This window comes from Colius striatus, chromosome 15, assembly GCF_028858725.1.
Source record: "Colius striatus isolate bColStr4 chromosome 15, bColStr4.1.hap1, whole genome shotgun sequence".
Lineage (NCBI taxonomy): Eukaryota > Metazoa > Chordata > Aves > Coliiformes > Coliidae > Colius > Colius striatus.
In genome coordinates, this window is record NC_084773.1 from 192,537 (window position 1) to 213,427 (window position 20,891).

Here is a 20,891-nt window from a genome sequence, read left to right on the forward strand (position 1 = left end):
GCCATCTTCCTTCCAAAGCTCTGCTGCACGGTCCACAAAAAGAAACTGATGGAATGAGGACACATCCTCCATCTCCCTCACTGACCTTTGTAAAGGACTTCACAGCAAGGTGGAAGCTGGTTCAAGGATTACAGTACATGGGCTTACCAAGGATGCCTTTCCCCAAAACGACCAAACTAACACTAGATGCAACTTTTACTTCCAGAACACACCCATTTTTTCCACAACAAGTTCTCTGCTTGTCTAAACATTAAAAGAAGTTTCCTCACATTCTGAGGCACAATGCTTTTGTTCCTTACTGTAAAGCACAACATTTTACAGCTTGAGAAAGGCCCCTTTTTCATGCTCCCCCTGATGCTTACCTGGCCTCTCTGGCTGAATCTTTAAACAGAGCTGTCTGACGAAGTCTAAAGGCAGTTGGATAATCTCCTATTGAGAAACAAAACAGAAAATATGTATTTCAACACACAAATTAATATCCAGTTTGAGGGTCTTCAAATGGAATGCCAAAGTTCAGGGGATGTTAACAACAGTACAGCACACTGCCCATCAGCAGCTTCTCCCCGACTGACCTGCACCTGCCATCACACACAGTAATTCTCCCCTCAGAAAACCAACAACTGAAATAAATGCATAACAACATTTTGGTGGAAATTTTTTGTGCACAATTAAACCTGCAGCATTTTGTCCTCTTCCCAAATAGAAAAAGCCCCGTTTCATCCTGTCCCACGTCTCACATCCCACCCTTCCGACGCACAACTGTGAAACTCTGTTCCAGACGAAGGTGCACCTTTTCCACCCAGGCCTCTGGTGTTTGGTTAACCAGATCTGGCTGCCCTGAACGACAGTGAGTGGCAATGTAAAAGCTTACCTCTCTGACTGCACAGAAACCTACACAACTCACAGAAACCAGAGGCTCCCCTTGGTCCAAAAAAATCTCTGTCACATCTCAGCTTACGCAGGGCAAGGCAATGATTGCTTTGCATTAGTAGCTTGAAACAGCTCAAACGACAGAGTACAATCCAGTCACCTCATCACCACAGAGCAGGATCTTTGGTCTGATCCAAATGCTTCTTGCATGTGAGAATTCTGCAAACTCTATTAATTCCTTTTACTGTCATTTAGTGTTCTCCAAAACACTTCAGGGTTTACATGCATCAGCTATTTAATGAGAATAAGACATTTACCCCGTGATGAACATAGTTCTCCCCAAAGAACTGCTTCATGACATGTTTTCCAAAATCTACGATGTTTTGCAGGTGGTGTAGTATTTCCTCTGAAGTCTGAAAGACAGAAGTGTAACAATAATGACAACACTCAAGAATGACAACCAGTCATCGATTTAGCAAACTAGCTTAATTACTCTGCTGACTTTGGGAGCTCACACGTAGAAATTTACTAGGCACACAAAACATGGACCACATTTGTGCCCCTGCTGCTGCCTGAGAGGCTCAGATAAACAGGAGAAGGGTCAGTAGAGATGATTATTAAGTTTCAGGGCAAAAAGGACAGAGCAAATGAAAAAGGTGGGAGTGAGAGAGATCACTCAAGATTTTCTGCTGCTTTCTGTGATTTATTTTTAAAAGAACTCAAAAAACTACAGTAGTCAAAAAGAGATGCACAACATGTCTTCTCACCAACAGGTGAAGGTGCAGGAGAGGCTTTGAGTGCTACAGAGTCTGTCACTTTCAGGTTTGGAAGAGAATGGCCACAAAGACTGAGCCACATCACAAACCTCTGCACAGATTGGTGTGGAACTTGGTGTCTGGCCCGAATCCTGACCCAGACTGAAAAATCCTACTATTATGTCAATTTTGTTATGTGTCTATAAAGAAACACCAATGTTCTTCAAGACAAAAATGTGGAGCCAGACAGCAACAAAGCTCCATGAGTACTGGCAGCAGGACAGCCACGTCAGCACAGTCAGGCTCTGACACACTTCTGCTCCTTAAAGGGGCAGCACAGAAGTCACAACAACATTATCCCATCCCCAGCACTCCAGCATACTCTGGTTCTCTGCACAGTATTTCATTGTTACTAGACACTAATCTCCAAGCTCCTGGGGCCTTTTGTAACACAAAGCTTTTCTGGAAAAACACTGGTTTGCCTGTTAGTGTACCCTGTGAAGCACTGAGCCATGTCAGTTTACTCTTGGGATTAAGTAACAGTGGAAGAAGAGAAAGTGCAATCTCGTGTCCAAGTTAGAAAATCAGAGAGGGAAAATGACACAAGCAGGAGAAAAAAAACAACAGAGAAAGAGAAAATAAAATGCTAGGAAGGCAACACTCAGATAATGACAATGTGAAAAAAAAGAAGAAAAGGCCAAATTAAAACCGTTGATAGGAGATTGCCACTACCCAGCCAACCTTACTAACCTGGTTTTAGGATACCATTAAAACAGGTAATTTTTCTCCCTGGGTTTGCTACCTAACAAACTTCGCCAAGTTGAACAGGACTAGGATAGCTTTGTTAGTCTAACACAGGTCTGCTAAGGCTACACACTGAGTTTAATACTCTTCCTCTATCAGGGTTCACTGTCCAGACTGAAGTGGTTGTACACAATACTGTGATGTGCAATAATGTTTTACAGAAAGAAAAGTTACTAGAGTAACAGAGATTACTACACACTTACTTCAGTAACACACTGTGCTACACACTGTTAGTTCAGTATGCAAAGCACTAACCAGAAGACCCAATGCTTTGCAGCGAGTAGGAAAGATGCAGCTTTTCCAAAGCACTTACACAACATTTCCATCATTTTATACAGCCCAGGACAGTGCTTATTCTTTAAAATGCCTGGCATATTGTGTGTGGAGTTGTTTCTCAGAATGGCTATCCCTGAATCCTTTTCAGAGACACAAAATAAGCTTGGAATCCCTTCATAATAGGCAATCTTCCACTGCCTGAGTCTTAGAACAAAACACACACTATGATGCCTGAAGAACTTTCTCAGCTGCAGTCATCTGGTCTGAAGAAAAAGTAATTACTTAAGAAAAAGTAATTAATAGGCAACAAGATGTGTGAGCAGAACACCCTGACAGAAGTTGCCTTACAGAGGGGAAACACCCTGGCAACGGAAAACATCCTTATGGTCACCATGTCTGCCTCACCTGATGAGGTGGGAAATGGCAATTCTGAGCACATAAACAAAAACTCCCCATCTACATACACATTTCTGCCCTTTCAATGCCAACATAACCCCTTCTGTGTCATGCACAGATATGGAACACTTTGTAACCTCACTCATCAGAACACAGATTGTACTTAACAACAACTGTCACATTGTTATGTCCAAGTTTGTCCCAAAACTCCAACTCTCCAGAACTTATCTACAGACCTGAAGGTAAAATATTTACTCTTCCTGGTCTGCTCTGTGGGAAGCTGATCCCTTAAACCAAACCCAATCAATCACCAGAATCATTCAATATATTTAAATTATAGAATCTTCTATTTAGAGGGCAAAGCCAAAAGGAACTGTGTATCACAAAGTCCACACAACCACAAAACAAGGCAAATGCAGAATGCTGGAGCTGGCCACAAGTCAGCTCTGCTCAGAACGTCCTACTCCCACAGCTGACAGGGGATCCTGCTCTGGCAGTGGCCAGTCACCCCCCCGAGCAGGAACTCAGAGACACACTGCTGTAAACACTTCCAGCAGGACACACTACCACTGCCTGTGCCACAAACAGCCTCCTGGCTGCTGCCAGAGAAAGGAGAGAAGCGTGTGTGGCCAGGGCAGCTGGGAATGCAAGTGTGTCAAGGAGCTTCTGAAAAAGCAAACTCTTGGTGCTGCATCAGCTACAGCCCACGGGATGCCTGCTGCCATCTCCCTCTGTGCTCAGTGGGATGCTCAGCTATTTCACTCATCTGATTATAAAGAGGAAAAAAGCCATTCAAGAACCTGAGCAGCATTCAAATCCCAGCAGAGCACATTGCCCAGGAGACTTTTCTTCATATGTTTCTCTATCCCAATCCAAAACACTGTAGGCATGCCACAGGAGTCGAGAGAGGTATGGCCAGGTGAGACACCGTGCTGGGTAACAGAAAAGTCCCTTCCTGGCTTCCTTGGAATATTTTGTCATTTTCTTAAAAACAATTACCATGCCACAATCTCTTCAGACTCTAAAAAAAGGGGGGGAAAAAAAGATGATACCTAGTGTTTTGTTTTCTTAAACTGACTTTTTACCCAAAGTTGTGGCTTAATTCTCCTCTGTCACATTAAAAACTGAGACAGGCATTGTTTTCCTCTTCCAATCCACTGCCTTCCTTCTTGTTCTTATACAAACTCTAAACTTTATTACCTTGAACAGAAGCACTGGACGCATTTTTGGAATCCTGCCACTATAAGCAGATCTAGCACTTACTTGAAGCACACTTGAGTGTTGCCAGACTCTTTTTCTAGTAGAATAGTAGCAGAAAGGCCATCAAGTAACTCATCCATACGCTGTGTTCATCACAGGTGTTACCTTCCTCTGCTTTCCTCTCATCTACTTTAGAAACTTCTCTTTTGTCCCTTGTTAAACAATGCATTTCACATCCTTCTTCCTCATTTAAAGCCAAACACTCTTCCTACACATTTACACATCCTTATTTCTTTCCTCCTAAAATTAAGCACTCCCTGCCCTGCCCAGCTCTCAGCTGCAGCCATAATGCTTTCTGTGCTCCTCATGAGAGCAGTCTGACAGTGTCCCTCACAGAGCTGTGGCTCCAAAGCTGCTCTGTCTCATATTGCTCCCTCTATCTGTCAAGTAACACTCACGAGCTTGAGGAAATGGCAGAATCTGAACCTTCTGCCTCTTGCAATTTTGGGGGTTTTTTCCCCTCGGTGCACTTTGATGATACTTCATTTTTACCCTCCAACTTTGATTCTTGATCATTTTTCATCCCTGTTAAAGCAACTCTATGGTAACTGGCTTTAGTTCCATCTGGCCCAGAAAAACCTTCTGCCATGGCCCACGAAACCAACAGCCTATGTCCTGCCACGTCCATTTTGCAACAGACAGGACACTGAATCACCCACTGACAAAGGCTACTCTGTGAGTATTTCCTATCTTTGTCCAAAACCCGTGACTTTTTAGTTACTAAACAGGCAGTCAACAGAAGACTTTTATCATGGCACCAGCCCTGTGCTGTTCCTCTTCTGTCTCGGTGAGCCACAGGCAGAACTGTCACTTATTCCTCAGCATCACGGCCCTCTCCTGCATCGATCTGGAACACGGACACTCTCGCAGCTGCCACAGCTCTCCTTACACAAGCTGTACCTTCATCACACTGGTCTCACAGTCTGTCCTGCACAAAGGTCTTGATATCAGCAGACACATTCTCTGAGTTACGTAAGACCATCTCAAATTTCCTCCTGTTGCCAGAACTCCTGAAACAGGCACATTTCAAAACAGACCCCTATTCTTACTCCTATCAGCCACAGTTCTTTCACAGGTTTCCCGTTTCTCTTCAGACTGGTTATTAGCTTACCTGGAGGCTTTTATCAGCAGTATGTGTTGAATCTTACCTTATTCTGGTTTGGGGGAGACTTCAAAAACCGCAGCACCACACAGCGCTAGAGGAGGACAGGGAAGAAGAGACTTGCATTAGCATTTAAGCACTCCATCACTTCCAAACAGCACAACTGTCTGATCCCCCAATCCACCTCCTCTGAGAAATTAAGGGGAGACAAAGAAAAGAAATGCTAAGTAGACATTTCAGATAGTTATTTTACTCAACTTCAAACCTACAGCAATGTCTGTTCCCAGATTTGCTGTCAATTTAACAAGGTGGCCACTCTGTGCTTCCAGTCACCAGTGTTGGGGGAAACACTCCCTCAGCTTATAGCACTGCTCTGATGGCAGAACACCGCAAATGTGGCAAAACACAGCACAAAGCACACCCAAAAACACTCTGTCATTTCTGTGCCAAGGGTCTTTGGGATGCAAGACTCACTTAGGTATCCTCTGCTTACCACATCAGTACAGCACTACAAAAATATGACAGACACACTGATGAGTTACCAGCAGCAGCTACACAGCTCCACTGACACATTCTGCAACCTGCTACTTCTGAACTTCCAAAAAGTAAACACCTAACACCGGGACAAATGCAGCAGGTTTTCAAAATATTTTACCTTAAAAACAACAAAAAAAAATGCACCACACTCGTTTCTGTAACATTTACAATTTCTATCCAGTTTTGTAGCCACTCAAAACCCTCCATCTTAGTCCTAAGTACACCAACTGGATAAACATCCTTAGCCTTAACTTTTCAGTGTTCAGAGAAAAATCATTTTGTAGATGCCCTAATTACATTTCTCCTCAAGCCTATTTAAGAGAGTGTCTTCATCACAGAATACACCTGAAGTCCCCTTCTCTCAATGAAATCTTGCTGGAATTAACCATCACACCTGGTAAACAGACCGAATTTTGACATAATATTAAGGAACTGGCAAGCCTTACTAGGCAAGGCAACACATAGCCTTGCCTCACATTAGCCAGTCTAAATACCTGATCCTTCTGATCTGATGTACTTCAGATAAGATGTGGATAAAAACAACTGGGCACTAAGCAGGTAGAAACAAACAGCTGTCTTCTGAAGTTAACTCTTAGTTACTCTATGTCTCCATTCACACCTTTCCTAGACACACCAAAAAGGAGGATGTTCTATCTGGAGTACTACCAAAAAGGTACTCACACTCAGCTTCCCCGACAAAGAGAATACAGACAAAATGTCATGGTCACAAACAGCTCGGGTTTACAGAATCTAAGCTTTTTGCCATTAAAAAATTCCCATGGTATGGCAGCACCAGGGACATCCCAAATTCCAGGGCTGCAAGCTGGCTCTGAAGAGCGCTAAGTGGGATAGATGCAGTTACCTTCAATCACTAACATGTAGAGAATGAGCAGGAGGAGAAAAGCAAAAAACAGATGACAGTGCTTAATCCAAAACGCTAACAAGATCTCGATTCAGAGGTTGTCCATGAAACCCAGAAATGGCCCCTTCAGTACCTAAACCTTCTCAAGCAAGCATAAACCTCACCACTCACCCGCCTCTGCACTCTCAGGTACAAGGATATTTGCTGAATTTTGATTCAACTTGTCCCATGAGATCCTGTGTTACAAAAGCAAACTAAATGAACCGAACACAAATCCTAACCTGAGAAGGTTGCTATTTTCTGCCATTATGACCTCCAGGTGGGCAACAGAGCTCAGGTCTGATGAGCCTGGATGCTCTGTGCATGCAGGATATCATTTTTACAGTGCTTCAACACTCTGGATCCCACACTTGGATAGGCGTAGGCAAGTGGATCAGTGATGGAGTGATCTGATCACCACTTCTAATCAATTCAGAAACTTGATTTCAGGTGTGTTTTAGATATTGATCTGTGAATCAGCTTCCAGACAACAAAAGCTTCCAGTCACCGCTTTGGAAAATCTGAATGATGTCCAATGACAGGACAAGGGGCAACGGCTACAAGCTGGAACAGAAGAGGTTCCAGAGAAACACAGGGAAAAACTTCCTGTTGAGGTGAGGGAGCCCTGGCAGGGGCTGCCCAGATGGGTTGTGGAGGCTCCTTCCCTGGAGACATTCAAACCTGGCTGGACACGTTCGGTGCTGCTCTGGCAGGGGGGTTGCACTGGATGAGCTTTCCAGGTCCCTTTCAGCTCTTGAGATTCTGTGGTTCTGTGAATGCTCCCACAGGACTTGCTACAGTATTTGTGTGCTACCAAATCATTGCTGAAGAGGCACGCTAGGATACAACAACCAAAGCTATATATGGCAAAAGAAGAACACACTGCTTGTCTAAAGATGTCAAAGGAAACAAAGGGAAGTTCAAACTAAACTTTTCAGTCACAGATACACTTCAACCAGCCAGCCTGCATTATGCAGTTTTCTCTTTTGGGAGGGCAGTTTTCAGCTAGATCCATCCCTTTGTGCAATTCAATGCATGGTTACACAAAGAGACTGTTACCACAAGTTAACCCAGCAGATGTCAAAGACGCCAACTGCTTCAGAATTATTACCACTGAAAATATTAGCCCACATTTTCCATGCTGTTGCTTTATCGATTCACTCGACTGATTCCTTACTTGGAAATATTGTGGGTGGTTGTTGCCATGAGCCTTTTTTTTGTCAGTTATCTTAAAAGTTCAATCTGTGAATATAAAAAAAAAAGATCTAAACCCCAAAAACACAACATGCTTATCTGTGTGCAAATGAATGGCCCAAACCCAAAAGAGAACAGGTTTTTTTATGAGGTTGACACTACTCCTTAGCACTTTGGGAAGCAGATCAGCCAGATCCTGAAGGTCCCTCAATTCCATTCTCTCCACACAGCCTCCATTAGAGCCCTGTTACCATCAAAGGTCATTGGATAATGGTCCCACACAGACAAAGAAAAAAAAACAAGTCTGCAAAATGAAGCTGTGAAAAACAATAAAGCAAGCATGGAGGTAGGGAAATGCAACATGGGGCACAGCAAGAGGCTTCACATCTTCTGAAGAAGCAAGACAAGCTGGAAAACCAGTAAATTCACTATGGTAGAATCCTGTCTACATTAAGTCCCATAGCCCTTTCTCTCCAGGCAGTTCAGTATCCAGCTAGTACAAAAGACTAAAAAAAACAAGCAGCCATCAGAGTCTCAAACACGACTGCTCTAACCCGCTGAGTAAAGAATTCAAGCGTGACTCTCACACGAGAGCACAGCAGTGCGATAACAGATAGCAAACAAGGTTCTCACTGGTGTCCAGGACCATACTAGGGCCTCAACAAAAACCATTTCCAATTGTTAGGGAAAGCTCCAAACAAACGACAGCAACAAGGATACAGAAACTCGTGTCTGCTAAAACACACCGGCAGTTGCTGGGCTGTGAGATGATGTCACCCGGAGCCTCTGTTCTGGCACTGTGAGCCTCCAGCCTTAAGCTTGGGGCCCCATCAAGAAAGGCAAACATGTCTTTAGCACCTTATTGTAAAACAACTGTTTGGGTTAAATCGTAACTCCAAGTTAATCTCTGCCAACAAGCAAACAAGAACCTGTGGGAAGGGCTGAGAACTGGTACTCCAAGAAGCCTCTGGCATCACAGAAACACAGGGATGGGTACACACACAGCTCCTGTCCTAATGTGTCTTGGGAAAATACAGCTTGCTGGGCTCAGTCCCCAAAAAGGCTACATTTTTTCTTCTCCAAAGCAGTTACTACAGCTATTACTTTAATCTTCCTTACTGAAATCCAAAAAACAAAGTAATCCTTGGTAGTTTGGCCAAAATATGACTGGCAGTCACCGAAGTACTTTGGATGAGATAGTAGCGTTATGAAACCAGGATGAAAGCCTCCATTTATTTCTTTACAGCTTGGTGTTTGATATTGGCCTTATATGATGCCAAAATGTCTTCTAAAAACCTCACTGCTGTAAGATAAAGCTACCATGTAGGCCTCTTGAACCTAAGAGTTTTCAAAAGTTAAACACAATGGGGCAAATCTATCATCTTGATATTCCCCTTCAGAGAAAAACCTCGTTTGCATCACTGAGGTTTTTCAAGTTTCTACCTCCTGCTACATCCTTAACAAAACCTATGCAAGAGCTGGTGCTAGTGAAAGAAAAATGTGGATAAAACCAAACTCAATCACTAGTAAAAATGTTTAGAAGTACAGAAAGATGTGTATTTTCCTTCTGCTTTTACCACCTCAGCTCACGTGGCTTTAAAATAAGCTTCTGTGCAAAATATGAGGAATTAGTCTGTCCAAACACAAAGCCTGGGAAACATCACTTCAGCTTCTGCTTTTCCAAATAAGCAGGTTCACATCATTTGTTATTACTCTATTATTATTCTAAACAGCATGCCTTGACTGTTTTTGTCCCAAGGCAAAGCATTACTCTAACATCTAGTTCTGCAACTGCCCAGTCTAACTAGAAAAGATTCTTATCTGCTTGATTGCCAACTTGTGTTCCTATGTGCAAGATCTACTGGTAGAAACCAAGGCACTTTGGGAAGGAACTTTGTAAGTCCCAAAAGGAAAACGATCCCTCTTTCCCACACCCATCAACTCCCTCACTCCCCAGCCTCATGAACTGTGCTATCCAAAAACTCACCACTGTATTTGTAAGCACTATATGCAATTTTACATCGCAGTTACCTGCCTACTACGTTCTGCTGTCAATCCATTTCATTGGAAAAGGCACACAATACACAAGTAGAACAAGAAAAAAACTCACCCTTTGCTTCAAAGTTTTACATACAAAAGTCACAAACATCCAATCATGAAGAGCATCGAGGAAAACACTCTCAAAGACTGGCAACTATTACTTTATACACACCACCACCAACTACTGCCTTAAGAGATGAAGGTATGAAGTCAACTACTTTTATAAAGAATGGTGTCTGTAAAGGCTCTGGAATTTCTTTATACAGTAAAAGCTGGTTGGTTCACTTCAACGTTGCTGAACACAGCTCTAAGTATGCCAGACCTTCTACTACCACTGCAGTCATTCAACACAATCTAAACAGTGGACTTATGACCCCATGTAGCAATGACACCTACAAACACTGCATTCAGTCAAAGGATGGAAAAGGGGTTAAATTACACCAAACTGCTATTCAAGTATAAATACTTGAATGCAGTGACATGCAAATATTAAAGACAATTTCAGCAGTACTACGAACCACAGAACTGTTTTCACAGAATCTGAAGGGCTGGAAGGGACCTTAAAATACCATCCAGTGCAACCCCCCTCCCAGAGCAGCACCACCTAGAGTAGGGCACACAGGAATGTGTCCAGCCAGATTTTAATGTCTCCAGAGAAGGAGACTCCACAGCCCATCTGGGCAGCCCCTGCCAGTGCTCCCTCACCTCAACAGGGAAGAAGCTTTTCCTTGTGTTTCTTTGGAACCTCTTCTGTTCCAGCTTGTGCCCGTTGCCCCTTGTCCTGTCACTGGCCATCACTGGCCTGGCTCCAGCCTCCTGACACTCACCCTTTATGTATCTGTAAACCTGAATGAGGTCACCCCTCAGGCTCCTCTTCTCCAAGATGAAGAGCCCCAGCTCCCTCAGCCTTTCAACACAAGGGAGATGCTCCACTCCATCATCTTCGTGGCCCTGTGCTGAACTCTCTCCAGCAGCTGATGTTTTAGAATCATAGAATGGTGGGGTTGGAAGGGACCTTTAGAGATCATCCAGCCCAACCCCCCTGCAGAAGCAGCTCCACCTAGATCAGGTCAGACAGGAACGTGTCCACGCAGGTCCTACAGACCTCCAAGGAAGGAGCCTCCACACCCTCCCTGGGCAGCCTGGGCCAGGGCTCCCTCACCTCACAGTGATATAATTTTTTCTTATGTTTAAATAGAACTTTGTGCTCCAGCTTCATCCCATTATCCCTTGTCCTGTTGCTAGACACCATCAAAAAAAGTGCTGCCCCAACCTCCTGACACCCATCATTTATACATCTGTAAATATCAATGAGATTGCCCCCTCAGTCTCCTCTCACCAGACGGAACAGCCCCAGGTCCCACACTCTTCCCTCATAAGGAAGATGCTCCAGTCCCCTCTCTCCAGGAGTTCCCTGTCCCTCTGGAGCTGCTGTTCAGCTGTCCCTGCAGTAGCTCACTGCAGCTGCAGGCAGTATCGTGTGCCAACTAAAAAAAAGTTATTCTGATTTTTTTACTCCAAAATTACATTCCACGATCCCTTCAATTTCAATTCGTGTTTGGGGGACTTAAACAACAACAACAACAAAGTGGTTTCCTAGCCAGAAAACGCAAAGGAGGCAAATGGACAGAAAGGTGTCATCTTCACAGCATCGGAGATCCGGCTGCAGAGAGGAGAACTCCTTCTGGGAACTAACAAAACGCAGTAAAAACACACCCACCACGCTGCCCAGGCACTTCCATCAAAGCTTACCTTTATGATATTCAACACAAGACACTTTTAAAGATGTCCTCATCCAAGGTGTAAGCATGCTGGGCCATGGGGAGGGATGTGGCAAATAAAAGCAAACTAAACACTGGAAAATGTTGCAGCTTTTGAATGAAGTACATTCAGTGGTATTGTACACAAGTGTCACTTTCTAAACCCGTTTTGTTCTGTATTAGGTGGATAAGATCGGGCAAAACAAAGTGAGGAAAGCTACATTTCCTGCCAGTATGGAGGAAGTTCCTCAATTACTCACACAAAGTGCAAAGAAGCATTCAAAAATTGTAACAATACTCCTTTTTTTTGGCTTAGGACTCCCTTAAGAACAATCTTTTCATTTCTTTACATGAATTAAGAATCTCTGGTACAGCACTTGGCTTGACACCATTCCATATGTTAAACCATTATTTGGAAGCAAACAAATACCACCAGGACACTTGTTTGCTTTACCAGATAGTTTGCATCACACTTCAGGTATTCATTTCACTTCTTTCCCTGCTTGCTTACAGATAATCACCACAGTTAAGTGCCAACTCAGGTTTCACTTTATAACTAAGCTTTCATAACCTTGCAATATACAGATGTTAACATCCCAGCTGTTAACAATAAGCCTGGTCCTTAACATTTGACAGTGCATCAAACACTTCATCTGTCTGTCAAACAGATGAGCTACACGTGTACAACATGAACATGAGCTGAGCTTCCTCCCTTTAAACCACTCTGAACCTCCACCCATCAGCACCCTACGCTTCCCAGTGTCACAGAATCACAGAATCTCAAGGGCTGGAAGGGACCTTGGAAGCTCATCCAGTGCAACCCCGCGGCCAGAGCAGCACCACCTAGAGCAGGGCACACAGGAATGTGTCCGGCCAGATTATAATGTCTCCAGAGAAGGAGCCTCCACAGCCCATCTGGGCAGCCCCTGCCAGTGCTCCCTCACCTCAACAGGGAGGAAGTTTTTCCTTGTGTTTCTTTGGAACCTCTTCTGTTCCAGCTTGTGCCCGTTGCCCCTTGTCCTATCATTGGCCATCCCTGAGCACAGCCTGGCTCCAGCCTCCTGACATCAGCCCTTCACCTATTTATACACATTAATGAGGTCACTCCTCAGTCTCCAAGCTGCAGAGCCCCAGCTCCCTCAGCCTTTCATCACGAGGGAGATGCTCCACTTCATCATCTTTGTGGCCCTGTGCTGAACTTTTTCCAGCATCTCCCTGTCCTTCTGGAACTGAGGGGCCCAGAGCTGGACACAATATTCCCGCTGCTGTCATAGTAGGAGGAAACGAGGCCTTTCAGAAAAATATTGATAGGGAGAGGAGGAAATAAAAGAGTCAAGTAAGAGGGATTAGAATGAAGTCACAAAATGGAGAGTTAGAACAAGTTAGTAATTCCAGGCATTCTTAACATCTCAGCTAGAAGGAGCTGAGGGCCACTTCCCCTTTCACTTTATGGAAGATACTACTACGCCGCAGTGCCTTCAGAGTATCCATTCAGTGCAGAAGCACGGCAAAGCCAAGGAAGAGGTAAATTAAACTACACTATTGCAATATGGAATTGAAATCCTAATAGGGAATTAAAATTCTGTATAGATGTTGACTCAAGTTGCTGACTTTTTTTGGGGTCAAAAAAAAGCTTTGCAGCTAATCCACAGAACTGGAAGTGCTTCCAACTTTTAATTCTTCATTTCTAGCAAAAGCTTTGTAGATTGTACCCAGGCAGACTTAGCCTGATTAGTTATGACATCTACAATCACAGTGGTACTAGTTTAGCCAAAGAAAGTTTCTTTCTTTTCCAGTGACCACAGATGTGTATTTAACTATCAGTTAGCTGATGTTAATGGGAGGAAAGGTGCAGCTTCATACAGGTGCCACAAAGGGTCTGAATTCAAACATAGACTGGTGACTGTCCCGTTAATTGCTGTTCACGGCAAGGCAGACAGTTCTTCCTTTCTTTTCCACTAATGGCACATCCTGATTGTGTACTTGGCTTTTCAGCTGGTTTTTGTAGCTGCCTTCTTCAGTAAGTTTGTACAGAATCTCCTCTACTCACTTACAGAAATAAACAGGAAACAGGGAACAAAATAATATATTATGTTTAGCCATGACCTTTTTTCTTGTCCTTTCTGTAAGTAGGCAAAGCATTGCAGGTGTGGGTATTTTGCTAGACAATGCTTAGATATGTATACCCTCAAAAGAAGATAGTTCTGGAAAGACAGACCAGGTCAAAAAAATGCCCTATAAACTAGCAAAAAACAGAAGAGGTTTTCATGGCCTTTAATCCCCACTGAAGCCCATGCTGAAATCTTGGTCCAGCTCACTCAGAGGTAGGTTTTGCATCCTCTAGAAAACTACACAGATACAAAACTCCTCCCAGTATGACATCACAGGGCCTTGGGCAAGCTTTTGACATCCAGAGCATAAAATATATCAGAAATAAGAATTAGCACAGGTTTAGAATTGAAGTAGAAGAATCTCCTTAAGGATGCCAAAAATCTTCAAGTTCAAGCCCTACCAAAACTATGTCTTTCTCATTAGCCATAAAATTAATAAATACAAGTTGCATCTTACCTTTTCTCATAATTTTTTACTGTGAAAGACACAAGACACCATAACTCAGCCATATTTGAATATTGCTCTCATTTAAGAGATGGCCATTGTTAATGAGCTATTCCCACAAGGAACAGCAACTAGTTTTTCTGTATTTCTGCCCTATCTGAAAGCTCTTTAATACAGGACTCAGCATTCTGTTCTGCATTTCCTTCAAATCATAACTTTGATAGATCTTATTCCTCAGCCAAGAAGGGTTTTTTTCCAAAACAAACAACCCAACTGAACAAAAAAAACAGAATTCAACTGAACAAAATTCTCTTTGTAGTCAGGGATCTGGAATTTCTCAGGAATGATTTGGAAGGTTTCAGGGCAGTACTCTAATTTCAACAGGACAAAACAGATTCAGCCAACTTCACACAGAAAAACAATGGAAGAAAAAACAGGACATGCAGGTTTTTGTACTTGTACGAAATGACATCGTCAGGAAAAGTGCCTTAAGAAGATTCTCTCAACAAGATGGCAATTAACAATCAGCATCACTCCCCTTCTGCCAAATAAGATCAAATAGGAAGGCTGCAGCTAGCTAGTAACTCTGACCATAAGCTTTCCATCCTTTCAGGAAAAAACCCTGTGTCTAAACATACAATTTTGTTAATGGTCTTCTCTCAAAGTAAGTTTATTATAACAAACTTTTCCTGTAAGAACAATTTGTCATTATTCTCCAACCAACCAACCAACCACTGGAACACTGTCATGTCAAAAAAGCAGTATCAGGAGCCAATACATAGCGTGATTTGACACAAAGCACTCCCTTATAAGTAGAAACATTTTATCCCAAAAAACAAAACTAAATCTATCTCCCCCACATGCAGAGGTATCTTTTTGCACACACTTTGCAGCCATCATCATGCAGCTGCCAGCAAATACAGACATAGTGAAATCAAAGTGTACAGTTAAAACACAAAATACTCCTCTCTCTTAGCAGTATCTGCTCCCCACAGTACCCTACAAAGTCAGAGGGATCAGGAAGAATGCCTGTGGAAGTAGTACTGGGCTTTCTTCCATCTTTACCCATACTCAAAGGAGAGACATATCTGTCTCAAAAGAGACAGATATTATTCACTTACTACAGACACCAACTTTGGGAATCTTCAGCAACTCTAACTATCTGACTTGACTCCCTCACCCAGTCTCCTTAGCTCCTGCCTTCTCTATCTACTCTCCCTCCCCCTTCTTCTGTTTCATAAGCTTACCTATGCTCTGGAGATTGTTTTCACACTTACTAATGGTTTACACACTTAACAATCAAATCCCACACCAGGGATATCTGTTAGAGCTGAAAGCACTCCAAGACAAGTAGTAGATTGTTACTAACAATCAAGGCATGTGAAGACATAAACCACAACCTTCTGCAAGCACGTACCAAGCTTCCTGTGGACCATCTCAATGAAATAAACCAAAAAAAACCCAATCAAGCTGTGAAAAGAAATCATCTTCCCAGTAATCACCCTGAAACACAACCTTTATCTTCAAACACATTTTGAAATGAAGCATTTGGTTACCATAATATCCCAACATCTCAAAAACAAAAATGAGCAGAGCCAAGTGTGGTGACGCCCAGGAGGAACACACATACTTCATCTCACAAAGCAAAACTGGAGATTGCAAGCATATGTTTCAACAGTGAAAGGAAAGCCATTATTTCTAGAGCTGCTTACGTTACTTTCAACAAACATCTCCTGAAGCCTGTTGAAATGAAGTTTGAGTGTCTCTGTAAGAGCAAACTATTGATTCAAATGCAGAACTACACATGAGGATTTCCAGCTACCTCCTGAAAAAGTAGATACATCTGCCTCAGAAAGTCAATAGCTTACAAGAGGTCTGCTCTACAGCAGTTCCTCTGAACCCTCTCTACTGCTCAAGAGTAGAAAGGAGAGGAAGAGTGGTTTAGTCCTCTTTTTAAATCAGAAGCCAAACATCTCCAATGAAAATGCAGGAAGTAAGAAACATCCTTTCTAACCCACCTGGTTGGGTGGGATGGTGCTTGGAGGGAGTTTGGTTCCTTTGTGTACAACCAAGATGGCAACTAGAACAAGTAACCAGACAGTTCACTGTACCATATGAAGGGTGGCAAGTAAGTTATTTGAAGAGGCTACTGTGATTCAATCAAATATTCAAAACTGTCACCAATGGACATCACATAGACACTGCTTGAATGAATGTGCAGCTTTTGTGTACTTCAGAGTAATCTGAACATCTCAAGCAGCGTCTTCAGGAACCAGCCAGAGTTGGCAGTTGTATTTCTCATTAAAATCATGAGGTAGGAAAGCTCATTTGTTTTTGTTCATTTTCTACTAGAAGCATTTCAGCAGCCTGCAAGACTATACAAAGGCTTTTTGACCACATTGCAACTTGGATTAACTTAATCACAGCTGCAAGAAAAAACAAGAGGAAAAGCTTCATAGTAGAAATTTGTTGGTAATACTCTCAAGTCTTCCAGAACTTCAGATTCATCAGCATCAACTGAAACTTTAAAATCCCATGAAAGCAGAAGCTTGAGCATGCAACAAACAAGCATGCAGCTCTAGAGACAACAATGGTAACTGGAAATGCTTGGCAGGCATTTCATCTTTATTCATCAGATCACTTCCTAAATGCTGGAGAATTAATTAAAGTAACTCAGTAAAACAATCACTGTAAGAAGGGTTGTGCAGACTCGATCATGCCCTGCTTAAGCCCTCTATTCTTAATGGTACAAATAAGGAACAGAGAGCAGAATGGCAGATGTCAGCCCCTCCTTTCAGAGCACAAGCAGACTCTCGTCCCTGTTGCATTCTGCAGGGTTAACAACCAGCAAGAGGAAAGAGCACATCAAGCAGCGCTTGACACAATGCTGACTTCTGACTGTCAGACAAACCTTTGTCTGTACATCACCATTCAAAGGCGCTGGGAAGAAAGGCCACAGGTTGCCCGTGTCCAGGGCATATCAGCTCATCGCTAGCAGAGCTGTTTGCTGGGCATATGACTTTTCTACGACCGAGTTTTAGTTTTGGTACTGTGCTAGTTCTGGATGACAACGTGTTATGTTCACGTCTTCAAGGAAAAGACACGGGGAATAGAGCAAAGGAGAGAAGTCAGCCCTGTGAAGGGAGCCCTGTGAGCTGATCCAATCCCACCACACTCTACACAACTAACAACAGGGGAGTCCAACCAGGCTGCCTGCTCAGCCCAGCCCAAACACCCTGTGTGCCTGACACATGACCCTGCACAGTACCTGTGCTTCAACGAGCAGCCTGGAGGGCAGGAGTTGAAACAAAACACCCTGGATCTTCCTTTATAAAAGGCAAAGAAGCTTGTGCCCTCTTCTGCAGGACAGGGACTCAATTTTTTGTTGTTGCCATTTTGGTTTTTAAATCTTGTCAGATCTTCCAGAAGAATCAATGAAGAGAGGCTCAGACCTAGGACCAGCTTCCTCCCAACACCCTGAAATACCACTACACATCAAAAGGGAGAATATGGAAACAAGTACACACACCCACAGGTCCACCTCTCAAGCACAACCCCAGCATCCATTCATGGCTCCCTTGCAACAATCAAATTGCTGTCCCTCCCACTAGCATTTAGACACAAAGCTCATGAACTGAGGAGATACAGAATGAAGCGAGGATGTTTAAAATGAGATGCATTGTCTTAGGCTGCTGTTCTGTTCACACAAACCTGAGCATGACTTGACATCAGATCACAAGAATGATGATGAATCATGCAAGTACGCCCTGCTTACAAGAGGCACAAAGTAACAATTAAAATGTAAACAGTATTTTAGATGTGCCAATTTTACAAGAGCTTACCGTCAGTAGACATAAAGCTCTAAGATGCCAGCTTCACTGGTTTAAGGGGACAAAAAAACCCATATCCATTTAACTTTCATGCTATCAAAGTATCAGCATCTTATTTAAGAGAGAACTGACACACTCAGCAACTATTCCAAACCTCTGGCAGACTGCCTCATTTTCCACATCTTAAAAGTTATCACAATTACAACACTATTAATCCATTACATATTCTGACCTTTACTATCCAGTGACCGAGTATTTTTTTACACTGCCTTTTTCAAAGCTAAAATTTGAACAGGAAACAAAATCTTGCCCTTGCTTCTTGTGGCAAAAATACCTTTAAAAAAATACTTTCTGTAAAGAAAGAGAAATGCCCTTCCTAAAATCTAGAGAGCAGCGTGAGACTTCCAAGTGTTTTCTCAGACTTAATATTTGTTGTCAGTCTTTACATTTAGCTTATGCTTGTACTCCAGATACCACAAGAATCCGGTACTTTTGGTCATCCATTTAGACACTACAAAATGTTTTTCAGGATTCGACTCCTGCTGTAGATTTTTGCCACATAAAGCCTACATTTCCTCATTTGGGCTTTACCAGTTTTACATCTATGAAGTACCAAGAACATTCTGTGGCAAATCCATACCAAAATTTAAACCCAAATATGAATAAATTTATAAGACGAAAAATAGCCAAAAGTATTTTTCAGAATTAACTCCTTCAAAAGGCACGTACAGTTAAAACCTCGATACCGACAGCCCGAGTGAAAACAAGTGGAGCGAGAACACAGTGACAGCAGTCACACGGGCACACGCTTTGCAAACCGACACAGACCCTGACTGATTAGATTTAACTTCATTTAATCAGTGTCGATCACCAAAACGTTGAATCTGTTCTGCTTCATATATAAATATATATACACACATGTGTAATGTAAAAGAAACCAAGCAACAACCCACAGGCAAACGGAGCCCCGAGGGTGCATGGAGGCAGGGGGTGAGACAAGCGGCCCGGTCACACAGAGCTCCGCCGCCGCGCCACGAACCCGAACCCGGACCCGTCCCGGTCCCAACTCAGCACCGCGGCGTGTTCCAGCTCCTGTACAGAAAGAGTCGGGGGCAAAAGGAAAAGCACCCCTCCTCCGGATCTCTTTCCTCCAGCACGCCTGCACACACGCATCATGACAGAAGAGGGATTTCCAGCGCTTTTCCTCACCGCTCCCGTTCCCGGACGACGCCTGTCTAAGTCATCGACCGCTCACCACTTCTATGCCAAACCCGCGCAAGCCGTAGGAGCGATGCAAGGAAAACGCCTGTTCGCCCCCCCAGGAGGACGGGCACGGCTTCCCGCACGCTCCCGCCCGCAGCCGGGACGGCAGAGCACGGAGGGGAAGGCGGCGGGGCCGGGCGGCAGCTCCCGCACGGGGAGAAGCCCGAGCGCCTCGGCGGCGCGCACCTGGGGAAAGGCCCCGCGCCGAGCGAGGCCGGGCCGGGCCGCCGGGGACGCGCGTCCTCCCGACCGGGCCGCGGCCCGCCGAGCCCCCCGGCGCGGCCCCGGCGGGCGAGCGGCGGCGCCCCCTGAGGCGGGCGCGGCGGGGCGGGGGGAGGGGGCCCGGGGCAGGGCAGCCCGCGCGGCCGGCCGCCGCCGCGGCCCCCGCACCTGGCAGTGGGAGACGACGAGGCTCTGGTTGCCTTCCCCGTGGTACTTCCATTCATTCTCATCCATCTTCTCCACTTCCATGCCCGGCCCGGGCCGCCGCCGCCGCGCCCCGCTGGGACGGTGCCGCCGCCGCCGCGCCGCGCTCACGCCTCCCCCATGGCGGCTGCGCGCCGCCCCGCCGCAGGAAGTCCCGCCCGCCGCCGGGCAAGCGGGGCAGGCGTGCTGGGGCGCCATCTTAGCGCCGGGCGGCCGCGCCGCCGCCATCCTTGAGCGGGGCACGGCCGGCGGCCGCGGGCGGCGGAGCGCGGGGAGCTGTGCTGCCGCCGGGCCGCCGGTCGGGCAGCCGCCGCAACGGCCCCGCCGCTCCGCTTCTCTTCGTTCGCCCTCGGCGGAGCCCTGGAAAGAGCCCCGTGAGACGCCCCTGAGGCGGCGCGGCCGGCGCCGGACCCGCTCCCGCACGGCCCTCTCCCGCACGGCCCCTCTCCCGCACGGCCCCTCTCCCGCCCGGCCCGCTCCCGCCCGGCCCTCTCCCGCACGGCCCCTCTCCCGCCCGGCCCCTCTCCCGCACGGCCCTCTCCCGCACGGCCCTCTCCCGCACGGCCCGCTCCTGCCGCTGCCCCCGCGGCTTGCGAGAGGCCGAGCGGGGCGACGAGGAGCGCCTTGCTCCAGAAGCCAGGACCGAGCCCCACAGCGGTGCCCGTTGGTTGGTTTCCCAGGTCGCTCACATCCTGCACCCTGGAAGGTGAATTCACACCAGCAATCGAGGTTCTTCAGGTCATGAACCGCTCGGAACGAGTGGAGTTGTGCCTTTGGAGCTGTGTTTCATGCTCGGTCTGGGTTTAAGGTTACAGATTACATGTAGAAGAGCAGCAGCTCTCGTGTTTGCTGCTCTAGGCTTGTGTGTCTCACCAACTTCTGTGCCTGAATACACCAGGTCTTTCAGATACGTAATGGAGA

General features: G+C 45.2%; 1 protein-coding gene across 3 annotated transcripts in view; it reads right to left on the reverse strand.

The window, feature by feature from the left end:
* IPPK (inositol-pentakisphosphate 2-kinase) overlaps window positions 1-20,683 on the reverse strand; it is a 35,267-nt gene extending 14,584 nt beyond the window's left edge. The window contains exons 1-4 of one of the 3 annotated variants that reach the window (XM_062008304.1): window positions 20,660-20,683; window positions 5,510-5,557; window positions 1,188-1,283; window positions 363-429 (exon numbers count right to left, since the gene is read on the reverse strand). In XM_062008304.1, the coding sequence (XP_061864288.1) occupies window positions 363-429; window positions 1,188-1,226 (106 nt within the window). In that variant the 5' untranslated portion in view covers window positions 1,227-1,283; window positions 5,510-5,557; window positions 20,660-20,683. Of the gene's footprint in view, window positions 1-362; window positions 430-1,187; window positions 1,284-5,509; window positions 5,558-19,490; window positions 19,537-19,934; window positions 20,074-20,659 lie in introns of those variants that run through there. The other 2 variants (XM_062008302.1, XM_062008303.1) reach the window with 2 other exon arrangements.
* Between the last annotated feature and the right edge of the window lie 208 nt (window positions 20,684-20,891).